Below are 25000 nucleotides of genomic sequence, written 5' to 3'. Positions count from 1 at the left end.
ATGTGTGTATGTGTACGTGTTGGGGGTGTTTGTGTATGTTTGTGTATGTTTGTGTGTTCATGTGTACACGCGTGTACTTGAGTTGTGTCCACTGAAATGATGCCTGTGGCTGTACATTGGTAGTGCTGGGTTTGTGTCGTTGTGGCTGGCTGTACATGTGGTAGAGTTGTTCGTGGCACTACTCACCGATTGTCTGTGTGGCATAATGCGCATGTGCATGCTCGCTTGCTCGCCTCATGGCGTTGGGTTGTTTGTTTGTTTGATCGACTCTGAACTGGTTCCCTTGCTGACGTGAACGACCAAATGAACACCACTGCTGCTTCAACACGAAGAGTGACACGATGCCAAGGGACGAAGAGGTGGATGTGTTCACAGAAACGAGGTGGCAACCACCATGGGGAGAGAAGCAGGCCAGACAACTCAAGCGACAATGAAAAGCCCAAGCCATCTCAATTGAGACAGTGCAGGCTTCGCTTTGGTGTTTCGACTTTTGCTTGGCTTGCTTTCGCTTGCTTGTGTGTGTTTCGTTCATTCAGTGCCATCCACCGCATACACACGCAACGCCATGGTGCTGCGGGAACAAGATCTATCGGAGAAAGAAGACATGCATCACACCTGAAATAAAACAGCAACACGCGTTCTCTGATGAATGTACCGCATCTACAGACTAACAGAAGCAGAAGTACGACACGTGCATGCATGTCATGTAATGTAATGTGATGTACAGACAGGGTCAATTAAAAATCAAATCAAAGCAGAACAGCAAGTATCACCCACTGTCACGCACTACCATCAACAACCACCCAACACCCATAACCATCACCACCACCACCACCACTACCACCACCACCAAAATCCACCCAGTGAACACTCCCGTCTTTCGTCTCCCCAACTCAAACCCCTGCGGCGACATCACGCCTTTGAGTCCTTGCAGTCGACGCGATCCCACTCCCAGATGGCGCCCTGGTCCAGGAACTCATCATCGATGATGGCAACAGAGACGGCGCGCACGACGCCCGTCTGCTCTCCGTCCACCTCCACCACCGCGCCCTCCCCCTGCGCCTTCTTGTCGCCGTCCTTGTCCTTGTTGTCGTCGACGGCATTGCGGTTGCGCGAGACCCGCCACATCACCACCAGCACAATCAGCCCGCACACCATGAGGAAGCCCGCAGCGCAGGCGATGATGATGAACGCGTCAGACTCAATGAACGTCGCGCTGCCACCGGCCGTCAGGCCAGGCCGCGTGGTTGTTGCGGGCGCCGCCGTCGCCTCCGCTGTTGAAGTTCTTCCTGCCGTGGACGCACCACCACCCGTGCTCTGCGATGCTGCTGTGGTAGTGGTGGTGGTGAGGAGACCGCACACGTCGACCTCGGTGGGCTGCAGCAGAAGGCCGTCCACAAGCACGTGGTTGCCGAGGAAGTTGTCTGTCTCAACGTGGGTGTTGGTGGTGGTGACGGCGACGACGATGTGGGTGGAGACGTTGGTGAAGGTGCCCAGGTACGTGCCGCCCAGGTCTGGGTGCGACTGTGTGCGCTGGTCAACCTTGCGGTCCACGCCGACGGCGACGTCGTTGGCCTGGAAGCTGGTGATGCCGACGGGCACGGCGCTGGCAGCAACGTCGCTCGCCGGGTGCAGCAGGACGACCTTGTAGGTGCCCGGCAGCGGCACGCGCATGGTGAAGGTGACGCTCTTCTCGCCCTTGTCCTGGTCCCTGTCGTCGAGGAAATAGCCGCCCAGATACGCAGAGGACGAGGTCACCTGCAGCGACGCACCATCATCCTCCACGTGCTGCCAGTCGCCCGCAATGCGCACGGAGGCGGTTGTTGGCGCGGCGTCAATGTACCAGTTCTCGTGCTGGCTGTCCAGCGCCGTGTCGCACGCGCTCAAATTGCCCTGCGGACACGTCCGGAAGCACGTGTAGTTGCCTGTCAAGTCGTGGTGCGCGTGTGTGTGAATGTGTGAATGTGTGTGTGTGTGTGTGTGTGTGAATGTGTGTCTGTGTGAGTGACTTGTTGATATGCGACACAGTGTCGCCTCACTACCTCACGTTTCACCACGGCATCATATTTCAGCACACCATGACTGAAGCAGAGCCAATCACACGACGACGACGCACGACGACGCACTCAAACACATGTTCTGAACATGCGCACCGAATGCTGTGCGTTTGACTTACGAGCAGCGGCGGAAGGAGCTGTCAGCAATGCAATCAGCACACTGGCGACAACGGCGGTGGTTGTGGTGAACAGCCATACGCTTCGCATGTTTGTGTTCTGTTGGTGCTGTCTGTTGTGGTTGCTTCAGCTGGCTTGCAGCTCTTGATGTGTCTGTCCGTCACACGTGCGCGACACGGCAACAATGTGAATGTGGCAAGCAAACGGGCTGGCTGGTATGGGCGTCAATGCCAATGCTGATGCTGATGCCAATGCCGATGTCGATGAATGAATGAATGGATGGATGGGTGGATGAATTGGTGGGTGGACGTTGATCGATGGGATGTGGTGTGATGATGAATGGATGGTTTGGCGCGCTGGGTAACTGATGACTGTGTGTGTACGTGTTGAAAGAAAGGGGAAACCGTTGTCGGAGATAGCTGTGTGGTGCTTTGTTGCATTGAAGGTTGGAGTGGTTGGATGAAATGAAGAAATGAAGAAGAAAGGGCAGCAGTGTGTAGATGTGTGCAGGGAGGTGCAAGCAACCAGCAAGCGAGACAGAAAGAACAGTCAGCCAGCGAGACGGTTGGCTGGTTGGTGACGGATGAATGTCAGGAAAACGAGCACGTATTGGTGCTGGTTTCAAGTTGAAGCAACAATTGCTGTCAACCACACACACACACACACATGCAAGCAAGGGGGATTGAGTGAGTGAGTGGGATGGGATGGTTCTCTCTGCTTTGTGGGCATTTGATGTGTTCGCGTGTGTGAATGTGTGGTGGCAACCACACGACCACCACAAAGTCATCAACAAGCAAGCAGCACTCATGTTGTTCGCTTTGCTTGTCTTGCAAGAAGGACTTGCTTTGCATTCAGGCATTCGCTCTTTCGCCACCAGGCAAACATTCCTTCCTGGCTGACGAAACACAAGAGGAAGCGAACAGTGGCGAATATTGGCGATGTTGGGTGGCGTTGTGATAGTGGAAAAATAACAGAAGATGACCATCAACAATCGCAAAACGTGTGTGTGTGTGTGTTTGTGTGTGACGAGTGGCTGGTTGCTCAATCAGTGAGGCAAGTCGTCGTCGTCACTGGCGGCAGCGATGGCGGCGGTGGCAAACAAGAAGCAGGGGAAGGACAGAAGAACAGCAGAGAGAAAAGGAGAGAAGAAGGAGGCAATAGCAGGGAGGCAAGAGTACCACAAAACACAACAAAAACAACAACAAACCCTGCATTCACCTCATCACCTCACAGTTTTATTGCTCTTCTTCCACTCCTCCTTCTTCCTCCTTCTCCTCCTCCTTCTCCTTCATCTTCCTTCTGTCCTCTGTCACCCACGCGCTTGCTTGCTCGCTCGCACGGCGTGTCCTGCTGCCAATCCCTAATCCCAAAACCCCGATCCAACTCCCTCCACCACAATGCCACTGAAGACGCGCATCTTGCTTGTGCGCCACGGCGCCACCGTGCTCACCGCCGAGGACAGGTAAGATCAGGTGTTTTGTGTGTAATTGAGCTGCAATGTGTGCGATCATTTCATTGAGCCACGCTTCGACAGCCCTCTAACGCCCTTTGCTTTGGTTGCGATCGCAGGTTTGCCGGTGCCACGGACGTCCTCCTCAGCGAGACTGGCGAGGTTGGGCGGGCAGGTGCTTGCCTGACCCTGTGTGAAGAGATGTGCTGGCTTGTGTGTGTTGAGGTTGCACCCATGCCATCCTCACGCACACACACACACACACACGCACGCACATTCGCACATACCACACAGCGTCAGGCGGAGGCACTGCAGAAGCGTCTGGCTTCGATGCCGATTGCGGCCGTGTATGCAAGCCCCATGAAGCGCACGGTGAAGACTGCAACCATCATTGCCAAGCCGCACGGCCTTGAGCCCGTCCTGGAGCCAGGCATCAAGGAGATCTCCCACGGCCACTGGGAGGAGATGACCCGCGCAGAGGTTGAAGAAAAACACAACGACGAGTACATCTCCTGGGACTCGGATCCCTTTACCTGTACGTTTTGCACCCCGCAACACTGTCGTGTGATTGTGTGTGTGTGTGTGTGTGTGTCTTGACGTCTTGGGTGTGGTTGTACGGTTGTCTGAAGGCTGGCTCATCTCTTCTGTAGGTTGGCTCATCTCTGCTGTTGTAGGCCGGCTCTTCAGAACGCAATGTGTAGAATTCTTTGTCAAAGCTCAACTTGTGTTGTCACAAAAGTACTCACGGCACACATGACTTCAACATGCCTTTCTTGTTTCTGTCTGTCTTGCCATCCAGACGCCCCACCAGGCGGCGAGAGCGGGCTGGAGGTGCTGTCGCGTGCGCTGCCGCCCATCCGCAAGATTGTGGAGAAGCACGCTGGCGAGACGGTGCTCGTGGTCTCCCACAAGGCCACCATTCGCCTGCTCATCGGCTCCTTCCTCGGCTTTGATCTCCGCCGCTACCGCGGTGAGATTTGATGTGTGTGTTGTGTGTGTGTGTGTGTGTTGTGTGTGTGTGTGTGTGTGCGTGTGTGCGTGCGTGCGTGCGTGCGTGCGTGCGTGAATGTGCGTGCGTCGTCTTGTGTCTGTGTCTGTGTCTGTGCGTGCGTCTGTGTTTGTGCGCGCGTCTGTGTTTGTGCGTGCGTCGTCTTGTGTGTGTGTGTGTAATATCTCAGCCCATCGCCATGCACGATCTCAACTCTCACACGCACGTACGCATGCACGCGCGCGCGCACTGCCATCGCTCAAACCACATTCACAATAGACAACCTGGACCAAAAGCCGTGCTGCCTGAACGTGCTTGACTTCACCGTGGACAAACCCATCAAGGTCTGGCTCTCCTTCATTGTTGATATGCATTGTCTACAACGAGCTGCTTCAGACCTACGTATTGCGCTGACCGCGTGGATTGCTTGTTGTTGCGTCCGTGGATGCACCCTTTTCTACTCACACACACACACACACACACACACACACACACACACACACACACACACACACACACACACACACACACACACACACACACACACACACACACACACACACCGCAGGCGCGGCTGTCGCTGTTCAACGACATTTCGCACTACGACAAAGCGCAGGAGAAGAAGCCGACGGGCGCTCACCTCAGCAAGACCTGGGCCGAATGCAACGACGCCAAGCGAAGCAAGACCACGCAATAACCAACCACCTCGCTGCCCTGCATGCGCACGCGTTACCATCACTCGGTGCACGTCATCTACGACACGCGTGATTGCGTGCATGCAAGCACGGATTGCGCTCTTTCCCTCTCTCCATCCTCCCTTCCACCTTGTTACTGCCCAAACCATGGTCCACAGCCACAGCCACATGTGCGCTCTGTTGCTATGTTACTCCGTGCCATGGCGGCCGTTTGTGCCACGTTCTCCACACCCATCTGTCTCTCTGCGTTGTTGACCTTGATATACATTCAAAACCAAGAAGCAGCTTTTGTACTGTGTAGACAAACAACCAATCAATTTCTGCACCCCTCTTCCCTCTCTCAAGTCCCCGCGCGCAGCCCTTCCTGGAAGTAGTGGAGCACAGCCATCAGCCAAGCAAGTAACAATGGAAGGTCATGAAGAGAACAAGCGCGTGCACAACAACCAAATACACCGCAGCACCCCGTTTGCTGAGCCTTCGATCCGACACCAGGCTGAGGCAGTTCACAAGGCCGGTCGTCACCGTCGCCATGTTTGCAGATGCACCTGCGGTCGAAAACGGGAGCAAGGGCCCCTTCTTCGATGGTGACGACGCAGAGAATGCTGATGAAGTCGAGGGTGAGCCTTTGTTGCCGTTGCTTCCCTCTGATTGCGCAACAGTGACAGTGACGCTATCACGCGAGCCAGCGCCGCCACTTCCGTCACCGCCCTGTTCAAACTGTCGTCGCAACAGTGCCAGTTCCTGTTCTACAGCAGACACGTGGTTGGACTGCTTCAGCATGGATTGCTCCAGCGCAAGCTTCTCACTCGACAGGCGTGATGTCTGCGCCTGCAGCTGCTGCAACTCCTTTGCTGCCGCCTCCTGTGTGCGCAACAGCTGCTGTTGCAGTTGTGCAATGCGCTCACGCGCCTCGTTCACATCGCTCACGGCAGCACCCGCGTCGCCAACCAATCTGCCTGCGTGTTGCATGGCCTCCGCGACCACATTGCTTGCTCCGCTGGCATCATCACCTTTTCCTGATGCTGCTGCTGCTGTTGATGTTGTGGCAACGTCTGTGGATGGTTGGTCGCCCTCCAGCGAGATGGACACCATGGACGCATCAAGACTGCCCAGCTCATCACCACCTTCCTCGTCTTGTTGTTGTTGTTGTTGTTGTTGTTGTTGTTGTTGTTGTTGTTGTTGTTGTTGTTGTTGTTGTTGTTGTTGTTGTTGTTGTTGTTGTTGCTGTTGTTGTTCTTGTTGTTGTTGTTCTTGTTGTTGTTGTTCTTGTTGTTGTTCTTGTTCTTGTTGTTGTTCTTGTTGTTGTTGTTGCTGCTTCGTCACCTCCACCTCTTCCTTGAGCGTCACCACCTGTGCTGCTGCTGCCGCCGCCTCCTCCCGGGCCTCAGCCAGCGCCTGCGACTGCTCCGCCATCTGCGCCTCCACCGCGCGTGCGTGCAACTGGCTCTCCTCCAGTGATCGCATCAGATCAGCAGACTCCGTCTCAAGCAGCTGGCACCTGCCGATTGTGAGTGAGTGAGTGAGTGAGTGAGTGAGTGAGTGAGTGAGTGAGTGAGTGAGTGAGTGAGTGAGTGAGTGAGTGAGTGAGTGAGTGAGTGAGTGAGTGAGTGAGTGAGTGAGTGAGTGAGTGAGTGAGTGTGAGTGAGTGAGTGTGAGTGAGTGTGAGTGAGTGAGTGAGTGAGTGAGTGACAGGGGAGTACAACACAGTTTCCAAGCCATCATCATCGTCGTCACCACCACCGTGTGCACACCTGGACTGAGCATCCTCCAGTTCGCTCTGTATGGCGGAAAGCTTGGATTCATACTCCAGCCGGCACTTGTCCATCTCCTGCCGGTGCGTGTCGCGAAGTTGCGTAATGGAGTCGAAGTTGGTCGTGTGCTCGCTCTCCATATGTTGCAACCGCACATGCAACGTCTCAATCTGCTTCTCCGCCGCTTGCAGCTGCTCCGTCTTCGTGCTGGCATGGCGTCAAGCAAGTGCACATACACGTGAGTGGATGTGTGTGCAGATGCGTGTGTGTGCAGATGCGCGCGCGCGCGCGTGTGTGTGTGTGTGTGTGTGTGTGTGTGTGTGTGTGTGTGTGTGTGTGTGTGTGTGTGTGTGTGTGTGTGTGTGTGTGTGTGTGTGTGTGTGTGACCGTGTGTGATCGTGTGTGTGTGTGTGAGTGATCGTGTGCGCGAGGATGCGAGTGTGCATGTGCAAGTAACAGCAGGTTCATAGAACTCCAAACACACACACACATGCACACACGCACGCACACACAAACAAAGGTCGAAGAGCAGACATGCGAATGTGCAAGCATGCAAGATGCACACCTTGAGTTGCTGTTGGCATGCGCTGAGCTGTTCGCTCGTTGTCTCGTGCTGTTTGCAGCGCTCATTCAGCTCCTCCTGAAGCTCCCGCACAACACCCTGATGATGCGCATGGCGAAAATGGATGACAGTCGTGCACACACGCGCGCGCACAATGATGTGCGATGAACATACCTCACGCACACAGATGTATGCACACATACACAGATGCACACATCACATACACATGCACTCACACACACACACACACACACACACACACACACACACACACACACACACACACACACACACACACACACACACACACACACACACACACACACACACACACACACACACACACACACGAGCGCACCTGGAACTCGTCCTGTGCTTCCAAGTCCTTGGATGCAAACTGCTTTCTGAGACGACTGATTTCAGTGTGCAGGTCCGTGCACTGCGCCCGCAGCGCTTCCGTTTCCTCCTGCTTCTCCACAGATGACGTCTGCATTTGCTCGTTGACCATCGCCGCCTCTTGCTGCAGGCGTGCCACTTCCTTCTCCTGTGCAGCCAGCTGTGTCTGCAGTTGCGTGCGCTCGGCTTGCAACGCATCCACTTCCTCCGTCGCCAATTGCAGGCGCGTTTGCAGATCATTGCGTTGCGCCTCCAAAGCGGACACGGCATCCTGCGCTGACGCCAGCTCTCCAGCCATGTTCGCCTGTGTGCGCGCAAGGTTGTCCTCTTGTTGCCGCCGAAGTGACAGCTCCTCCCTCGCTGCCTCAAGCTGTTGCTGCAGCTCTTGCACTTGCTCTGCCTGTGTGCTTCCTGCTTGTTCCACGGATGCACGCAGTCGTTGCACCTCCTCGTCCTTCGCCTTCACCTCTTCCTTCATCGTTTCAACCTCCTCCCGCGCTGCATCGAGCTCGCGTGCCGTTTCCTCTGTGCGCAGCTGCAGTCGTTGCACCTCCTCTGCGTGCGCCTGCGTCGCCTCCTCAAACGTGCGCGCGGCCACCTCCTTTGCCACGTGCTCCATCATTTCGTCCTGCTTCTGCTGGAGCTCGTCAATGCGCAGCTCTCGCTCCTCCAGCTGACTCTGCAGCCGCCGCACCTCGTCACCACTTTCATCCTCTTCTTGTTGCTGTTGCTGCTGTGGCTGCTGCGGTGTCTCTTGGTCTGGCTTCTTTTCTTCTTCCTTTTCTTGCTTCTCTTCGTTTTGCTGCTGCTGCTGCTGCTGCCGTTGCTCGCTCTCCTTTAGCTGCTGCTGCAGCGTGTCCACTTGCTCCTGCAACTTCATGCTGTCGTCTTCCAGCGTTTCAATCGTTGTTGTCGCCTCTGTCAACTCCGCAGCAAGCGCGTCGCGTTCCTCCCTCATCTGCGCGTGTGTGGTGTCAAGCGCCGCGTGTGTTTGCTGCAGGGACGACAGCTCGCGCTGCAGCTCCTCCCGCTCAAGATTAACTTCCCTCAGCCGGGATTCGGTGGTGGTATAACGCTCTGCGAGCGCGGTCATCTCTGTGCGCTGCTCGCTCAGCTGCTCTGCACGGGTTTGGTCGAGCTCACGCATCGCAGAGAGCTCAGCCTCCAGCCTGGCGACCTCTTGCTGCAGCTGCTGCATCTTTTGCTCTTGCTCCTGCTGCGCCTCGAGCTCTGCTGCTTCCTGCGTCCCTGCGGCAACATCGTCATTCTGCTGCTGTTGCTGGACCATGGCGGGTTGTTTGCGTGCATCTGTGAGCTCGGCCTGCAGCGCACTGCACTGTTGTGTCAGTTCTGCGTTCTTTGCCTTGAGTGCCTCCACCTCTGCCTCCACCGCTGCAATGGATGGTGACAATGACGATGATGATGACGGTGTTGCTGGTGGCGTCGCTGTCTCGGACGTGGACTCGCGACTCGACGCAGCCGTGCTGCCCCTGATTGTGGTGGTGGTGGTGGTGTGAATAACGGGGGATATTGATGAGAAAGCGACTCGGGATGCAAGGAACCGTCCGTGAGTCTCGCGACAAACAAACAAACACACACACACACACACACACACACACACACACACACACACACACACACACACACACACACACACACACACACATACAAGGAAAGGACTGACTTGAGCCTCTGTTCGAGCGCTGCAATTTTCGCCTTTGCCTGGGATTTGAGGCGGATCAGCTTGCGATCGTGCCTGCAGGCAAACCAGACCGGTGTAGCAGCAGGACACGAAAATGAATTATTGCCACGCAGCGAGACAAGTGTTCCAGCCATTGGTTGGTAATTCGTGCTCTTGCTATTGGCAATCGCGATCATTCGTGTGTGGTTCATTGGGTCGGCGTGCGTTCTGCGCTCCACACTTACTCTTTCTGCTGACTTTCAAGGGCCTCATCCTTCTCTTTGAGCTGCGCCTCAAGCCCTGTACACATACACAGCAGCACAAACAAATGCAAAAGCGAGGGCGCATAGAGATGAGGTACGATACAGCAGTACTAACAGGAATTGTGGTGTGCATGCACGTCTGTGTGGCTGTGGATTTGTGTGTGTGTGTGTGCATGCGTCCTGTGCGCAGTGCAACACGCTGTAGCTGGTTGAAGCACGTTGCTCACCCTTGATGGTCTGTTGCATGCGGATGATGGCCTTGTTCTGCGCCTCGTGTTCGTCCTCCAGTGCCTTCATCTGATCGCTCTGGTCGCTGCACGTCGCAACCGTCACCTGAACACACGCGCATATACACAGCAAGTGAATGACTGAGTGAGTGAGCAAGACACTAAGTGGATGAGTAAGACAGTGGGTGAGTCAGTGAGTGAGTCAGTGAGTCAGTAGGTGAGTGAGTCTGGGTGGGTGAGTAAGACACACGAACACACAAAGACACGCATACATTGGCACAGCAACCACATTGCCGTGTTGTGGTGTTGTGAGCACGCACCTCGCATTCATTGAGGACGTCCTCGATTGCTTGTGCAACCTGCAGCCGTGTTTAGTGAAAGGAAGTGAGACAACAAGGGCGAGCCGCTTGGTTAGCAAAGGGACACGTCAAACAGGAAGACAGGTTTAGCACACGCAAACAAGCTCACGCATGGCACACCCACATATACCCACACGCACACACGCACACACATACACACACACACACTCACACACACACACTCTCTCTCACTCACTCACTCACTCACTCACTCACTCACATACATACACTCACTCACTCACATACACTCACTCACTCACTCACTCACTCACTCACTCACTCACTCACTCACTCACATACACTCACTCACTCACATACACACACGTACCTCGCCCTTGAGGCGAGAGAGCGTGCGGCGAGAGTTCATGGAGAGGCCGAGGGCGCGCTGCCATTCTCGCAGCTTCTGGGACGGCAACTGGTATCCTGATGCCTGCATCAACGAAGACCAAACAGAAATAGCAGCGCACAACCGAGGCAATAACAAGTCAGTTTGCTGGCAGGGTTCAGACGGGCATGCGGGACACGCACTTCAACAAACACCACACAGATGTTGACACCTTGGTCTTCACCTCTTCCGGGACGGCGCGCGACGCCAGCGTTGCCTGCAGTTGCTGCTGCTGCGGTTGTCGATGTGCTTGAGTCCTAGTCGGATTGGCAGGGGCCGGTGGCTCAGCGCTACACCAGCACAAGAGTGCGAAGCGAGAGAGACAGACAGACAGACAGAGAGAGAGAGAGAGACAGAGAGAGAGACAGAGACAGAGAGAATCGAGGGAGAAGGGAGACAACGCAAGGATTGGTGTGAGCTGTGCAGGAGGAGGGAAAATGTAGATGTCAGCGAACGCACTCACAAAGGCATGAAATGTGTACACATGCCACGCTCGTCAAGCGCGTCGCCCACCCTTGTAGCGGCTGCTCCTCGGCCGCATTTGTCTCCAGCACGTCGTCCAGGCGATCCTACATCAAACAGGAAGCGGCACAACCACAGTAGCGACACAAATGCATGTCAAAAGCACGCCAAGCCGTGCAACACACAACAAAAGAAGAGCACACATGCTGGCAAACCTGAATGAACCACAACAGCACACACACTACACATTCGTACACGCACCTGGACGGAGTCAAGGGCCTTGTTGAAAGCCGACCACATGCTTGTGGAGTGCGACTCAACCTCCTTCCCTCTCTTCTGTCTTCTCTGCTGTAGTCTCTCTCTGCTGTAGTCTCTCTCTGCTGTAGTCTCTCTTCTCCGTCTTCTCTTTCCAAGCTCTGCTGGGTGTCAACAGCAACACCACAACACACGGTGCAAACACCCACAGCCAAGCCGAGTTGCTGTGTTGCTGTGTTGGCGGTTGCTCCTTCTTTGCTGTCAGCGCATTCGCTGAGATTTGCCAATTGCAGCACTTCAACTTCCAAGCAAGGCAGTTTGCGCTTTGCAGGCTGGGTACGGGAAAGTCAGCTAAATCTTCCGTGTTTTCGCTTTGGCCAAGGCAAGAATAAAAAAAAATACGCCAAGCAGCGAGCCAGCACAGTGAAAGCAATCAACCCAAGAAGCGAAGCCAAACAGCACTCGCACACAACAACAGCAGACGTCAGCTTGTGCTTGTGTGCTGGTGTTGTTGTTTTGTTGTTTGGAACTCGCTCGCTTACTCGCTCGCTCGTCGCTCTCTTGCTTCGCGCGCGCGTGTGTGTGTGTGTGCGTGAGACACGATATCAGCACCTCGCGTGTGAACAAGCCTCGACGACCACGGTTGTTCTTGGGACCAGCAACTCTCCGTCTCACCAAACCAGGTCGGCTCTTTGTCAGTGGTTCTTTCCTTCCTCCTGCTTGTGCCTTGGTTCCTTTGCCGTCAGCTTCTGGTTTTTGTCTGTTGTTGTCTGTGCGTCGCCCGTTTTGGTGCACACTGCTCCAAAAAGGAAAAGCATGGGCGCTTTCGTCTGAGGTGTATGTCCTTGCCTTTCCCCTCTGTGGGTCTTTCGTGCACCAGCACTATCCTTCACCCAGCTCAAGGCGTGCTCGTGTTCGTGTTCGTGTTCGTGTTCGTGTTCGTGTTCGTGTTCGTGTTCATGCGTGTGCTTGCCAACAGTGTCGCCAGCAACCACACAGCCATGTCACTGACGGCGAGCTCGCACCGCACGTCGATCGTGGAGCGCACTGCGCTGGTGGACTCCATGCACCGCGCAGAATCCCTCAAGCGCTCCAACCAGGCCATGCGGGATCGCATCATGGAGGTGTGTCTGAATTGAAGCTCAGAATGCTCGCCTGCTGTAGTGCCGTGGCGTTTTGGTAGCTTTGAAGCGCAATATCTACTGTGCACTGCACGCAGTACATGCGACACACACATGTGTGTTGCATTGGGTACCCACACGCAACACACACACACACACACACAACACACGTGCGTAAACTCGACGCAGCTCCGCAATGCTTTGCGCACGGAGCAGAAGCAGTCGCAGCAGGCGCACAAGGAAAAAGTTGCCGCTGTCCACGAGACACGGCAGCTATCTGAGATGGAGCAAAACCAGCGCCTGCTGCAGCAGGAGACGAAGCTGCTGAAGGAGCGCGCGCAGGAGATCAAGCGGCTGAAGGAAGACCTGGAGCGCAAGCGCCAGCGCGAGGTTGAGGAGATTATCCGGCAACGCGACGAGGCCGAGGCAGCCCGCCACCGCCAGATGCAGCAGGAGCGCCTCGAGGCCGAGAATGCCCTTCGCGAGGAGGTCAAGAAGGAGACAGCAGCGGTGCGTTGCCTTGGCGTCGTTGTGTGTGCGCGCGCGTGTGTGTTTGGTTTGCGTCTGTGTGTGTGTATGTTTCTGGTTTGGCGTTTGTCCGCCCATCTGCATGCCTGTTTGCCTGTCTGTGGTTCTCTATTCTATTCCCTACTACCTCAGCGGCTGCATTTTCTCATACGTTGTGGTGATGATGATGATGACATGTTGCTGCCGTCGCCTCTGTGTAGGAGGTTGAGTCACGTCTTGGCGGCGAGATTTCCTCTCTCCAGCGCGCTCTGCTCGACACAGAACAGCAGCTCGCACGGGTTAGACGCCGCGCATGCTCGGGATCTGTGTGTGTGTGTGTGTGTGTGCGTGCGTGTGTGCTGGGTGATATGCTGTGCTTTTGTAGGCATGGCGCGAACCTATGCGTGCTGGTGATGAGTTGTCTGTCAAACAATCACACGCGCGCACACAACCAATTATGTACCAACTCTCACAACACACAACACACACTCAAAAACACTGTGTGCAGCTTGAGCGGCTGTATGACGCCAAGTGCAAGCACGACGCGGAGAAGGCGGAGCAGATCAAGGACCTGCGGCAGCAGCACCTGGAGGAGCTCAACAAGATCCGCAAGGACAATAACGCCTCCCTCAAGAACGAGGTGACGATGGTGGTGGTGGTGGTTAGGGCGGTGATCACAATATATGGTGGTCGTGGCCGTTGCTATGATGGCCGCGGTTATCCCATTGCCTGACTCCTGTCGTCCTTCACGTGCATGTGGATCCGTGCGTATGTGTGTGTGTGTGTGTGTGTGTGTGTGTGTGTGTGTACACAGATGTCTGAGTTTCGGCAAAAGGAGCGGGAGATTCGGGATCTGCAGACGGAGCTCTCGGCGTTGCGCCGCAACTACGACCGCCTCTCAGCAGAGAAGGTGCGCCATATACGCAAGTCCTGTGTGTATGTGTGTTTAGGGGGAGGGGCGGGAGTTCGAGACAAAGGCAATGGGGGGGGGAGAGGTTGAGGGCTATACTTACATACTGCACACACATACACACACATGCACCCATGCGCAACCGCTTGTAGAGCCGGGTTGAGGAGGACATGCAGCGGTACAAGACGGCGGATTCGCTGAGCAAGCGCACGCCAAAGAAGCTCATGCCTGCCATTGGGCAGTACGACCCAGCCAACCACGGGCCCGACCCGACTGTCAAGCGCGCCCGCACCCCGAGCAAGGCGGATGCGGCCGAGCTGCGGAAGCTCAAGGCCAAGGCCGGCGACCAGGCGCGGGACATTCGCCGCCTCAACGCGCGCGTGCACGAGCTTGAGGCGCTGCTGGAGAAGCAGCGGGCAGAGGCGGCGGTGGCGGCGGTGTCGCCCGCCAAGTCCACGGCAGCGAGCCCGGGCAAGAACGTGGAGGACCTGACACGCAAGGTGCGCAACCTGACCAACCAGCTGCGGCGGGACAAGCAGCAGCTCAAGGACCTGCAGTCCGAAAACTTCAAGTTGAAGAACAAGAACGATGCCGTGAACCAGGAGCTGCAGAAGACGCGCCAGCTCTTGCAAAAGGCGGAGTCGAGCGCACGTGCACTAAGAGGTGAGCTGTGCGTGCACTATGGAGCATCATTCCTGTGTCGTGTGTCGTTTGGCTTGCCGTGTAGTGTAGTGTCGTGGTACTTGTGTTTTCATGTGGTTCTGCGTGGATCAGCAGTCTGATGTGCATGCGTGTTTTGTTTTGTTTTGCTTTACCTTTTTTTTCCCTTCGCGATCGCTCATGCTCTCGGTTGCTCTCGCTCACTTTCGGTTGTTTGCCTGTGTTGTGTACACGTCACAGCCAAGAAGACACAGATTCCCACGCCAACGAAGCCGCAGCCCGAGGACAAGCGCCTCGAGGTGCCGTTCATGCTGCTGCTGCTGATTGTGTGGTTCTTGTTCTTGTTGTTCTTGGTGCAGTGCTTTGTTTCTGCAGCTGTTTGTGTGCTTCCTTTTGTGCTCACACACACACACACACACACACCACCATCATCACCACCACCACCACCACCACGACGACAGCGGCGGGTTGCTGAGCTTGAGCGGATGTTGAGCGAGCGCACGGAGCAGGTTGACTCGCTTCGTCGCTCCAAGTCCAAGGCCGACACGGACAACAAGCGTCTCGCCTCCCGCGCAGAGGCGGCTGAGAACAAGGCCAAGCAGTACGTCACCTCGTGTGTGTGTGTGTGTGCGTGTGTATGTGTGTATGTGTTTGATGTGTGTGTGAAAATGTTGAACGCGCATGCGTTTGACATTCGCTGCTTTCCCACCACCACCACCACCACCACCACCACCACCACCACCATCACTTCTTTGTTCACCCTCCGGGTACGTCATGCAACCCTCAACCCCCCTTCTCCAATGTGTCTCGCGTGTGGTCAGGGCTGAGACATCTGCGGCCAAGGCGATGAAGCAGCTTGAGAGCATGAAGGCGGCTGCGGAAACGAGCGCAGCGCGGCGGGCAGAGGCGACGGACCTCAAGGCCATGATTCGTTCCCACGAGGACACCATCAGGCAGCTCAACAGGGAGCTCCTCAAGGTACGCACCTAGCTCATCGCCCTTGGCAGTTGTTGGGGCTGCACGCTGTGGTGGTGGTGGTGGTGGTGTTGTGGTGTATCGCGTTGTATGTTGAGGCATCGATATGCGGCAGGCTTATTCCCGTTGATGGCCGACTGCCTGTTTTCCTGTTTTCCTGTTTTCTTGCTTGGTGTTGTTTCCTCTCGCCGCGTTCACATTCGTGTTCGTGATGGCCGTCCACAATGCGTGTGTTCACCTCCCTATATAATTTTTTTGGTATTGCGTTGCTTGCGTCCTTGGGTGTGTGCAGGCGCAGCAGCAGTTTACGCAGCTTGCGCGGGCCAACCCGGCCAACAGCGCAGCCATTGTTGACCTCCAGTCCAAATACGACGCCCTCAGGGCGACCGTCGACATGGTGCGTTACACGTACACATGCGTGGAGTGCTTGTGTGTGTGCAATTCCTGTCCTAATGTTCATCAGAGCGTGCGCGTGTGAATGCTCAGTCGGTGCCATTCACAACCTCACCTTGCTTCCCCCCCCCCCCCTCAATGCTCGCTCCAACCGCTTGCAGGATGCTGACACCGCAACGCTGGCGACGCGCAATGCGGAACTGTCTGCGGATGTGTCGCGGCTGCAGGAGCAGGCGGCGGCCGTTGCGCCACTGAAGCAGCAGAACGAGGCGCTCACCGCACAGGTCGCAGACCTCAAGGTGCGCAAACCACACACTGGCTTGTGCTGTGGTGGGGATGAGTGCGCTGCTTTCTGGGCTTCAACGCGTTGCGCACACGCACGCACAGACTCAGCTCTCCACCCAGTTGCTCACTCACCAAACACCCACCCTCACCAAACACCCACACACAACATACAAACACACAATATACACACACAACGCGCAACACACTCCCCCCCCCCCCCAACAGGCGACAGTTGAGCAGCTTGAAGAGGCTGTGGAGGAGGCGCAGCAGGGCGCGAGCCAGCAGGAGACGGTGACAGCACTGGAGGCGAAGGTTGCGGCGCTTGAGGATGAGGTGGCCGCACTGAACGGCGACCTTGCCGCTGCTGAGACAAAGGCCAGCGAAGACAGGCAGCAGGCTCAGGACACCCTTGCACAGGTGCGCTCACATGGCGTGTGTGCGTGTGTGTGCGTGTGCGTGTGTGTGTGTGTGTGTGTGCAATTGTGGTCGCTGCATATCCAGCCTCAGTCGGCGACAACTACTCGCAACAACCCTTCCATTCGTCTGCTGTTTAACTTCCCTCCAATCCCCCTTACGCATTAACCCTCACCCTCACCGCCCCCCCCCCCAACGTCCCGTCTCCCCTTCTGTGTACAGACTGAGGCCCGCCTGCGTGACGAAATTGCATCGCTGGAGGAGCAGCTGCAGAGCGCAGAGTCTGAACGCGCGGCCGCACACACGCGCGCCGACGACGCCCAACAGGAGGCAGACACGCTTCGCTCGCAGCTTGAGGACATGCAGGCTGCCCTCAACAAGGCTGAGGCAGACAAGGCCGAGGCTGTTGCTGCTGCCGGCGCTGTCTCACCAACGGTGGAAGAGGCACCCGTGAGCCCGACGCACAGGGATGAGACGGCTGCAGCTGCCGTTGCTGCTGCACGCGCCCGTCGCGGCTCCAAGCTGAAGCAAGGTACACCATTCAGCAGTTCTCAAGCAAGGGTTGCCTGTGTGATTGTGTGTGTGTCTGGCTGTCTGTCCGTCCGTCTGTGCTATTGCGCGCCTGTGAGCTGCCTCTATCTGTGCGCGGAGGAAGGGTTCGCAGCATTGCTGTCGTGCCGTCATCTCAGCAGACGATATTTTGCTCATTCCCATCCTTCCCTTCTTGCTTTGGTCATGGTGGACATGGTTGTGCAGACAAAGCACAGCTTGAGGCCCGTAAGCGGGAGGAGGAAGAGAAGCGCAAGCGGGAAGAGGAAGAGGAGGCCGAGCTCCTTCGCAAGGAGAAGGAGGAGCAAGACCGCCTGCAACGCGAGCGCGAGGAGGAAGAAGAACAACAGCGCAAGCGTGAGGAGGAAGAGGCAAAGGCCGAAGCTGAGCGCCTGCAGAGGGAGAAGGAAGAGGAGGAGGAGAGGTTGCAGCGTGAACGTGAGGAAGAGGAGAAGCGCAAGCGTCAAGAAGAAGAAGCAAGGGCCGAAGCTGAGCGCCTCCGCAAGGAAAAGGAGGAGGAGGAAGAGAGGCTTCAGAAGGAGAAGGAAGAGGAGGAGAGGCTTGCACGTGAACGTGAGGCAGAGGAAGCCCGTAAGCGGGAAGAGGAAGAGAAGCGGAAGCGGGAAGAGGAAGAGGAGGCTGAGCGCCTTCGCAAGGAGAAGGAGGAGCAAGACCGCCTGCAACGCGAGCGCGAGGAGGAAGAAGAGAGGCTCAAGCGTGAGGAGGAAGAGGCAAAGGCCGAAGCTGAGCGCCTGCAGAGGGAGAAGGAAGAGGAGGAGAGGCTTGAGAGGGAGAAGGAAGAGGCCGAACGCATTCAAAAGGAGAAGGATGAGCAGGAGCGACTTGCACGTGAGCGCGAGGAGCAAGAACAGCGCAAGCGCGAGGAGGAAGAAGAACAGCGCAAACGGGACGAGGAAGAGGAGGTCGTGGAACCCCTGCAGCTGCCGCCCGCGTCGCAGCGCCCGAACATGTTTTGGCGCGCGCTGTACGACTACGACCCGCTTGTGAGCTCGCCCAACGACTTTGGGGCGGACGAGGAGCTGACGCTCATTGCCGGCACCATCATCGGCACGTTTGGGGAGATGGACGAGGATGGGTTTTACATTGGCGAGAACGAGGACGGGCAGCGCGGGCTTGTTCCCTCCAACTTCCTTGGCGAGCTGACACCTGAGGAGGAGGAGGAGGCGCGCGCGCTCATGGGGGAGGAAGCGGCCGCCACGGGCTCTGCAGCCGTTAACGAGGCAATGCAGACCGGTGAAGAGAAAGAAGGCGAGGGCGAGGCGAAGGCAGATGCACTGCTGCCCCCTGATGAGCTGGCACTGAGCGACCTCCGCCCCGACTGCGCCGTGGTGACGTGGAAGCTTCCGCTCAACCTCAACCCCGTGGACCACTATGTCGTGCAGATGAACGACCAGCACGTGGCGGAGATTGTGGACCCCACGTGCACGATTGCCCAGATTGAGGAGGCGTACCAGCCCGGCGAGACGTACACGGTGCAGGTTGTCTCTGTTGGCTACGAGGGCGAAAAGTCGGAGCCCTCTCGCCCGCTCACGTTCATCTGCCCCACACCCGAGGCGCAGGCCGATGCCGGGGTGTCGCTCGCGGAGGCGGCAGCGGAGGGCCAGCAACCTGTGCGGCTGTTTGTTGCACTGTACGACTACGACCCGGAGACCATGTCGCCAAACGACGCATTTGAGGACGAGCTTGAGCTGAAGGAGGGCATGGTGATCAAGGTGCTGGGCGATGTGGGTGAGGACGGCTTCTTCCTTGCAGAGCACAACGGCCGCCAGGGTCTTGTTCCCTCCAACTTTGTTGAGGAGCTCAACCCAGAGACTGTCTCCGAATTCACAGACGTGCGTTCTGCATGTAATTGTGCATGCATGCGTGTGTGTGTGTGTATGTGTGTATGTGTGAGTGAGTATGTGTGTGTGTGTGTATGTGTGTGTGTGTATGTGTGTGTGTGTGTGTGTGTGTGTGTGTGTGGTCACGATCATGCTTATCTGCTTATTTCTCTGCGTTTGGTTTTGCCTGCGGGTCAGACTGCGGACTTTGTGAGCCAGGCCGACAGCGCAGACGTGCAGGAGGCCGAGGATGAGCCAGAAAGTGAGTTACCCTCGCAGTGTGTGTGTGTGTATGTGTGTGTGTGTGTGTGTGTGTCGGAATGGCTTGTCGCACCGTGCACCCACCAGGACGACTGACACGTGACTGCCCCCCGTTCTTCGTCTGTCCTTCTCTCCCCTTCTCTGCCTTTCCAGCTGCACTGCAGGCGGATGTTGGCGTTGGCACGCTCGTGCGCGCCCTCTACGACTACTTGCCCGAAGAGCTCTCGCCCAACGATGACATTGTACGATGCCGTGAAACCTCTGTGTGCGTGTGTTTATGTGTGTGTGTGTGTGTGTGTGTGTGTGTGTGTGTGCGTGCGTGACCATGCTCTTGATTTCATCCTGTTCACATTCGCCTGGTGTGATGACTCTTCACCCCCGTCTGCTAACATCTTCCAAATAGGCCGAGGAGCTGTCTTTCCACATGCACGATCTCATGCGTGTCGTTGAGCCTCGTGACGACGACGGCTTCTTCAAGGTGCGCTGTTGTCTGTGTGCCTGGTTGTGCAAGCGTTGCACATGTGGTGGTGGTGGTGGTGGTGGTGGTGGTGGTGGTGGTGGTGGTGGTGCTTTCCTTCTTCTTCAGTACCAGTCATCTGTACTATGTTCCCTTGTGCATTCGCATACTCCCGTGTACGCACATGCACACACACACACACACACATACATACATTGCAGTGCGAGCACATCCAGTCTGCGCGCCAGGGGTATGTGCCAGGCAACTTCATTGCGCCCGTGCCTGAGGAGGAGCTTGAGGCCGCCAACAACACGACTGCCGCCTCCTCCGCTGCTCAGGGGAACAGCGCTGCACACGCAGGCAGCACAGCCAGCAGCACCACCTCCTCCACAAAGAAGAAGGGCTTCTTCAAGGTCTTCTCCAAGCGTTAGCTGAGGCAGTGTCAAGAAGTCGTGGCTGTCGTGGCATTTTCCATCTTTGTTGGCTCGGGATGCCTGCAAGCACGACAATCCACGGCCGTTGATGTGTGTGTGTGTTTGCGAGTGCTTGCTTTGTGTGTGAGTGCTTTCTTTGTGTGTTGTGTGTTTGGGTTTGTTCACGCGCATATGTGTGGGAGTGTGTGGCTCCATTTTGTGTTTTATTCCAGCCAGTTAGCGCCTCTCTCATCCCCAGCTGCCACCGCTCCCGTGTTGTGGCTGTATGTGTGTGTGTGTGTGTGTGTGTGTGTGTGTGTGTGTGTGTGTGTGTGTGTGTGCGGATGCGCCTGATTTATGCGTGCATGTGTATTGTGTATGTGTGTGTGTGAATGACCTGCTTTTCAACTGCATGCACTGATCCCTTTCGCGTGAGATATCTTGGGCTTCCCCTTTATGTGTGTGTGTGTGTGTGTGTGTGTTTTGCGTTGTTGTGTGCCACACCCTTCTCAGAGATACCCATTGCGTCAACACCATCAACAAAGACACGAAAGCGCACAGGGGCAGCCAAAGTGGCGAGGGGAAGGAAGGAGGAGAGAGCGCACGAGCATGCATTGGATTGAGGTGAGTAGTGCATGACGACGCGACAACAAATAAAAGAGGAGTGTCGTGGTGCCTTGAGGAATTGCGTCAGTTGTGATTGTTCCTTTCGCCACTGGCAACCAACGACCATGACGATGAGAATCGTGAGAGGCTGTGGTGCTGGACGTGCCGTGGTGTCGGCATCAGCGGCGGCGTTGGTGGCGGGCGTGCTTCTGGTTGCTGTGGGCGGACCGCTTGCGTGTGAGGCTGCGAGGAACACGACGCTGCTGCGCCATTGCGATGAGCTGTATGCAGGCTGGCGCCCAATCCGGTCAGGCGATCAGTGCAGTGTGTGTGTGTGTGTGTATGTGTGTGTGTGTGTATGTGTGTGTGTGTGTGTGTGTGTGTGTGTGTGTGTGTGTGTGTGTGTGTGTGATCTGTGTGTGTGCGTCGTGTGGTTCAATTGTTTATTGCCGCCTGACTTGTACTCACACGCGTGCAATCACTGGGCTCATCAACGCGTGTCTTCTTGTTGTTGTCGTGCGGATAGATCTGATGCGCTCGGGGTGCTGCTGCCGCACCAACAGTTCATCTACTTGCAGAATGGGCAGCGCGTGCCGGTAAGAAGCAGGGTGTATTGTCTCGTCTCTTTTCAATGCAGCCGTGCTCCTTTTGTGCGATCACGTTCACACACACACACACACACACACACACACACACACACACACACACACACACACACACACACACACACACACACACACACACACACACACACACACACACACACACACACACACACACACACACACAAACACACGCACACACAACTGACCGCCAAGGAAGACGCATTCGAGCGGGTGACGCGTTGGCTTTGAGAAGAACAGGCGGCCAACGAATGTGGAGATGAAGGGGAGGGTGAGACTGCCAATGACAATCTGAAGAAAATCAAAGGGGCGGAGCTGGCGGTGTGGGTATAGTTCGTCTTCAATCTCCCACAACACATCCTCATCCTCAAACACATCATCATCGTCGTCATCATCATCCTCATCATCCTCATCAGCGTCATCTGAGTCTTCGTCTCCAACATTGTGTAGCCTGTCCAGGTGATAGTGTTCCTCCATTGCCCCCATGCGGCGGCGGTGGTCACCGCGGCCGTCATTGTGGCCACCCGCAACCCCATCGCCAAACGCACCATCATAGTCCATATGGTGCTCATCATCTCCGTCATCGCCGTCACTGCCATCTGCATACTCGTGAAAGCCAAATGCGCCCACACTGTACGAAAACCCTTCGCGATAGTTGTCCATCAAGTCCTCCACCTGCAGTTGGTCGTGGCGCAATTCACCTGGTTGGTCCCGGCCACGCTGTGCCTCGCCAACAACGTGGTGAAAGTGGTCGATGTAATGATGACGGTGCTGCTGCTGCCGCTGCTGCTGCTGGTGGTGGTGGTGCTGCTGCTGTTGACGCTGCGGACGCTGATGCTCATATTGCTGTTGCTGCCCATGTTGCTGCTGGTGATGCCGACTTCTCTCTGGCTCAGCCACATCCTCGCTCCACCACGCCTCATGCCCCTCGCCTTGGTCGCCTTCGCGTTCGCGAGTGCTGCTGTGGGAACTGCGATTTGTTGCGTGCCCGTTCCTCGTTGTCATGACAGAGGCGAAGCGGACCGCGCGTCCACCTCCCTGCCCATCACCAAACATCGCCCGCTCTTCCTCCTCGCTTTCGTCATCGTCAAGGTAGGCCGCGTGGCGGATTTCACGACCTGCACCATCACCATCATCGCGCATGTCACCAGCAGCACTGGCGCGGTGGGTGCGTGCAAACTCACCGCCCTGTTGCTGCTGCTCCTGCTGCTGCTCCTGTTGCTGTTGCTGGGTGAATGTGCGAGCCGCATATTCGGCTTCCAAGCGTCTCAGCTCTCGCAGGCGTTCCTGCACGCGTGCGTCCATTGCGCGGGCAACACCATCGCCGCTGCCACTACCGGCACTGCTGGTGCTGTTGACGTTGGCGCGATGGGGATGGGCTGCTGCAGCCCACATACGCACATGTGCATCTGCCTCCATCTGCTGCTGCTGCTGCTGCTGTTGGAGGTGACGGCGGTGGTGGTAAGGGAGAGCGTTGATGTCGAGTTGCTGCTGCTCCTGTGCCTGTGCCGATGCCTGTTGTCGCTCTTGTTGCTGTGGCCGTTGTTGGTGTTCTTGGTGCTGCGCAAGCACGCGGCGATTCTGCATCAGAGTGGCGACAATATCATGGCGGTCGCGCTGTCGCTGTTCCTGTTGTCGTTCCTGCTGTTGTTGCTGTTGTTGTTGCTGTTGTTGTTGCTGCTGTTGTTGCCGGCGGCGGCGACGGGCAGCAAGGGCGCCGGCAGGCATGACGTGAATGTTCCACACGCCGTGCGTGGAGATGGTGACGTGGAGGCGGACCTGGGCGATGGTGTGGGCACCCACGAGGGTGAGCGGGATGATGGGCAGGAGCGCAAAGAGGCGCTTGGGCGAGTTGTACGTCATCATGGCGCGCAGCGGGATGCGGCAGGTGGTGCTGTAGACGAGACCCCCGTACAGGGCAAGCCCGGACCACAAGCACATGCAGAAGCCGAACATGGCCATGATTGGGGTGGCCTCCGTGCAGAAGCGGCTGCAGAACTTGCCCAGGGACAAGAAGATGCCTGGGCGCGGCAGTTCAATGGCGTAGCGGCGACCACACTGCGGACACAGGAGAGGGGACCGGCCGCCATCGGAAGGCTTGCTGTCGAGCTCGTCCACCCAGCGGAGCAGGCACTCCTCATGCACATGGGCCATAGACCCTTGATTTATGCGTGCGTGCGTGCGTGCGTGTGTGTGTGTGTGTGTGTGTGTGTGTGTGTGTGTGTGTGTGTGTGTGTGTGTGTGTGTGTGTGTGTGTGTGTGTGTGTGAGGGGGCAGGCGCAAAGAAAAGTGGATAAAGGGACGGCTCACGTGCATGCGTGCATGCTTGTGCGTGTGTGCTTGTGGTTCTGGCGGCAAGATACATCAAACAGATATGCTGCAACAAGCAACAGAGAAAACAAAGCGTGTGCCCACACACACAACCACACACACGCGCGCACACATGTACCTTTGCATCCACAAGGAGACACGAGGCGCATGTTGGGCTCCTCCTCCTCCGTCGCTGCAACGGACAACGACAGCAATGACAACAACATGGGTGTGTCACATCGAGAAATGCAAACACAAGCAGAAGGACGTGCATGCAAATGATGTGCATGTACCAAAACCAAAACGCAAGGCAAAAGCAGACGGTAAACAAGGACAACACGATCAGATAGCAGCCAATGTACCGCATGGCTGTGGCACAGCCGTACTTGTGGTGGGACCCACTCACCGAGGCAGATGCGACATTGTCTCGCCATCATCAAGAGGGTGTGGAAGTTGCTGGCTGGCTGGCTGGCTTGGAAATGCAAACACGCAGAACGACACGACAAGGTGTATTTTTTCCACACCGAGGCAGGCGACAGGCGACAGGCGAAGATGGAGAACGCTGCGCCACAGCTGCACAAGCAGGCGGAAGCCCGTGCACCTTGCGCGACTGACTATGACGATGATGTCGTGGACGCCTTTGATGCTCGGGAGGTGTTTGACCTCATTCGAGACATCAACGACCCAGAACACCCACACACCTTGGAGGAGCTCAACGTCGTTCAAATGAGTAAGCTTGGCGTGTTTTGTGTGTGTGTGTGTGTGTGTGTGTGTGTGTGTGTGTGTGTGTGTGTGTGTGCGCGCGCGCATGCGTGTGTGTGTGTGCATATGCGTGTGTGTGTGTGTGTGTGTGTGCATGTGTGTGTGTGCATGCGTGTGTGTACGTGTGTGTGTGTGTGTGCGTGTGAAATGGTGGTATTTGATACAAGATGAGGACAAGCACTGCAAAAGAAAACAGAATAAAAAAACAAAAAAAAAATAGAAGACAGAGTGTAGGAAGTGACGCATATACAATAGATGCGAATCA

The 25000-nt window shown here is 56.3% G+C and overlaps 7 protein-coding genes across 7 annotated transcripts in view; 4 read left to right on the top strand and 3 right to left on the bottom strand.

The window, feature by feature from the left end:
- PTSG_06594 (uncharacterized protein) overlaps window positions 1–327 on the top strand; it is a 4628-nt gene extending 4301 nt beyond the window's left edge. Inside the window, exon 10 of the mRNA XM_004991923.1 lies at window positions 1–327. This exon is cut by the window's left edge and continues 885 nt beyond it. The gene's annotated coding sequence lies outside the window, so the exon portion shown is untranslated.
- A 152-nt stretch (window positions 328–479) lies between these two features.
- On the bottom strand, window positions 480–2917 carry PTSG_06593 (uncharacterized protein). Its single transcript, XM_004991922.1, has 2 exons — window positions 2177–2917; window positions 480–1925 (listed from the first exon to the last, which is right to left on the bottom strand). The coding sequence occupies exons 1-2, from the start codon at window positions 2262–2264 to the stop codon at window positions 913–915; spliced, it is 1101 nt and encodes a 366-aa protein (XP_004991979.1). The 5' UTR covers window positions 2265–2917; the 3' UTR covers window positions 480–912.
- Window positions 2918–3353: 436 nt separating this feature from the next.
- Window positions 3354–5586, top strand: PTSG_06592 (phosphoglycerate mutase). The gene is made up of 6 exons (XM_004991921.1): window positions 3354–3636; window positions 3744–3786; window positions 3919–4159; window positions 4424–4594; window positions 4892–4956; window positions 5181–5586. Exons 1-6 carry the CDS (start codon window positions 3572–3574, stop codon window positions 5307–5309), a joined length of 714 nt encoding a protein of 237 aa, XP_004991978.1. The 5' UTR covers window positions 3354–3571; the 3' UTR covers window positions 5310–5586.
- A 108-nt stretch (window positions 5587–5694) lies between these two features.
- PTSG_06591 (uncharacterized protein) lies at window positions 5695–11759 on the bottom strand (the record flags this gene model as incomplete). The annotated part of the gene is made up of 12 exons (XM_004991920.1): window positions 11655–11759; window positions 11445–11500; window positions 11116–11221; window positions 10875–10976; window positions 10508–10546; window positions 10188–10293; window positions 9943–9997; window positions 9701–9772; window positions 7979–9506; window positions 7622–7719; window positions 7059–7265; window positions 5695–6805 (listed from the first exon to the last, which is right to left on the bottom strand). The coding sequence occupies exons 1-12, from the start codon at window positions 11691–11693 to the stop codon at window positions 5695–5697; spliced, it is 3519 nt and encodes a 1172-aa protein (XP_004991977.1). The 5' UTR covers window positions 11694–11759.
- Window positions 11760–12056: 297 nt separating this feature from the next.
- On the top strand, window positions 12057–20918 carry PTSG_06590 (uncharacterized protein). The gene is made up of 20 exons (XM_004991919.1): window positions 12057–12331; window positions 12628–12772; window positions 12959–13279; window positions 13498–13575; window positions 13785–13916; window positions 14091–14186; window positions 14339–14849; window positions 15087–15145; window positions 15308–15447; window positions 15668–15824; window positions 16114–16218; window positions 16376–16513; window positions 16725–16916; window positions 17136–17445; window positions 17670–17886; window positions 18244–19315; window positions 19502–19565; window positions 19718–19806; window positions 19968–20042; window positions 20243–20918. Exons 2-20 carry the CDS (start codon window positions 12650–12652, stop codon window positions 20450–20452), a joined length of 4089 nt encoding a protein of 1362 aa, XP_004991976.1. The 5' UTR covers window positions 12057–12331; window positions 12628–12649; the 3' UTR covers window positions 20453–20918.
- A 301-nt stretch (window positions 20919–21219) lies between these two features.
- Window positions 21220–24446, bottom strand: PTSG_06589 (uncharacterized protein; the record flags this gene model as incomplete). Its single annotated transcript, XM_004991918.1, has 4 exons — window positions 24380–24446; window positions 24113–24166; window positions 21852–23822; window positions 21220–21332 (listed from the first exon to the last, which is right to left on the bottom strand). The coding sequence occupies exons 1-4, from the start codon at window positions 24408–24410 to the stop codon at window positions 21220–21222; spliced, it is 2169 nt and encodes a 722-aa protein (XP_004991975.1). The 5' UTR covers window positions 24411–24446.
- A 50-nt stretch (window positions 24447–24496) lies between these two features.
- Window positions 24497–25000, top strand: part of PTSG_06588 (uncharacterized protein) — a 4195-nt gene continuing 3691 nt past the window's right edge. Inside the window, exon 1 of the mRNA XM_004991917.1 lies at window positions 24497–24703. Coding sequence (XP_004991974.1) covers window positions 24526–24703 — 178 coding nt within the window. The 5' untranslated portion in view covers window positions 24497–24525. The remainder of the gene's footprint in view (window positions 24704–25000) is intronic.

This window comes from Salpingoeca rosetta, assembly GCF_000188695.1.
Source record: "Salpingoeca rosetta unplaced genomic scaffold supercont1.18, whole genome shotgun sequence".
NCBI lineage: Eukaryota > Choanoflagellata > Craspedida > Salpingoecidae > Salpingoeca > Salpingoeca rosetta.
This window is presented reverse-complemented; position numbering and strand designations above follow the sequence as displayed.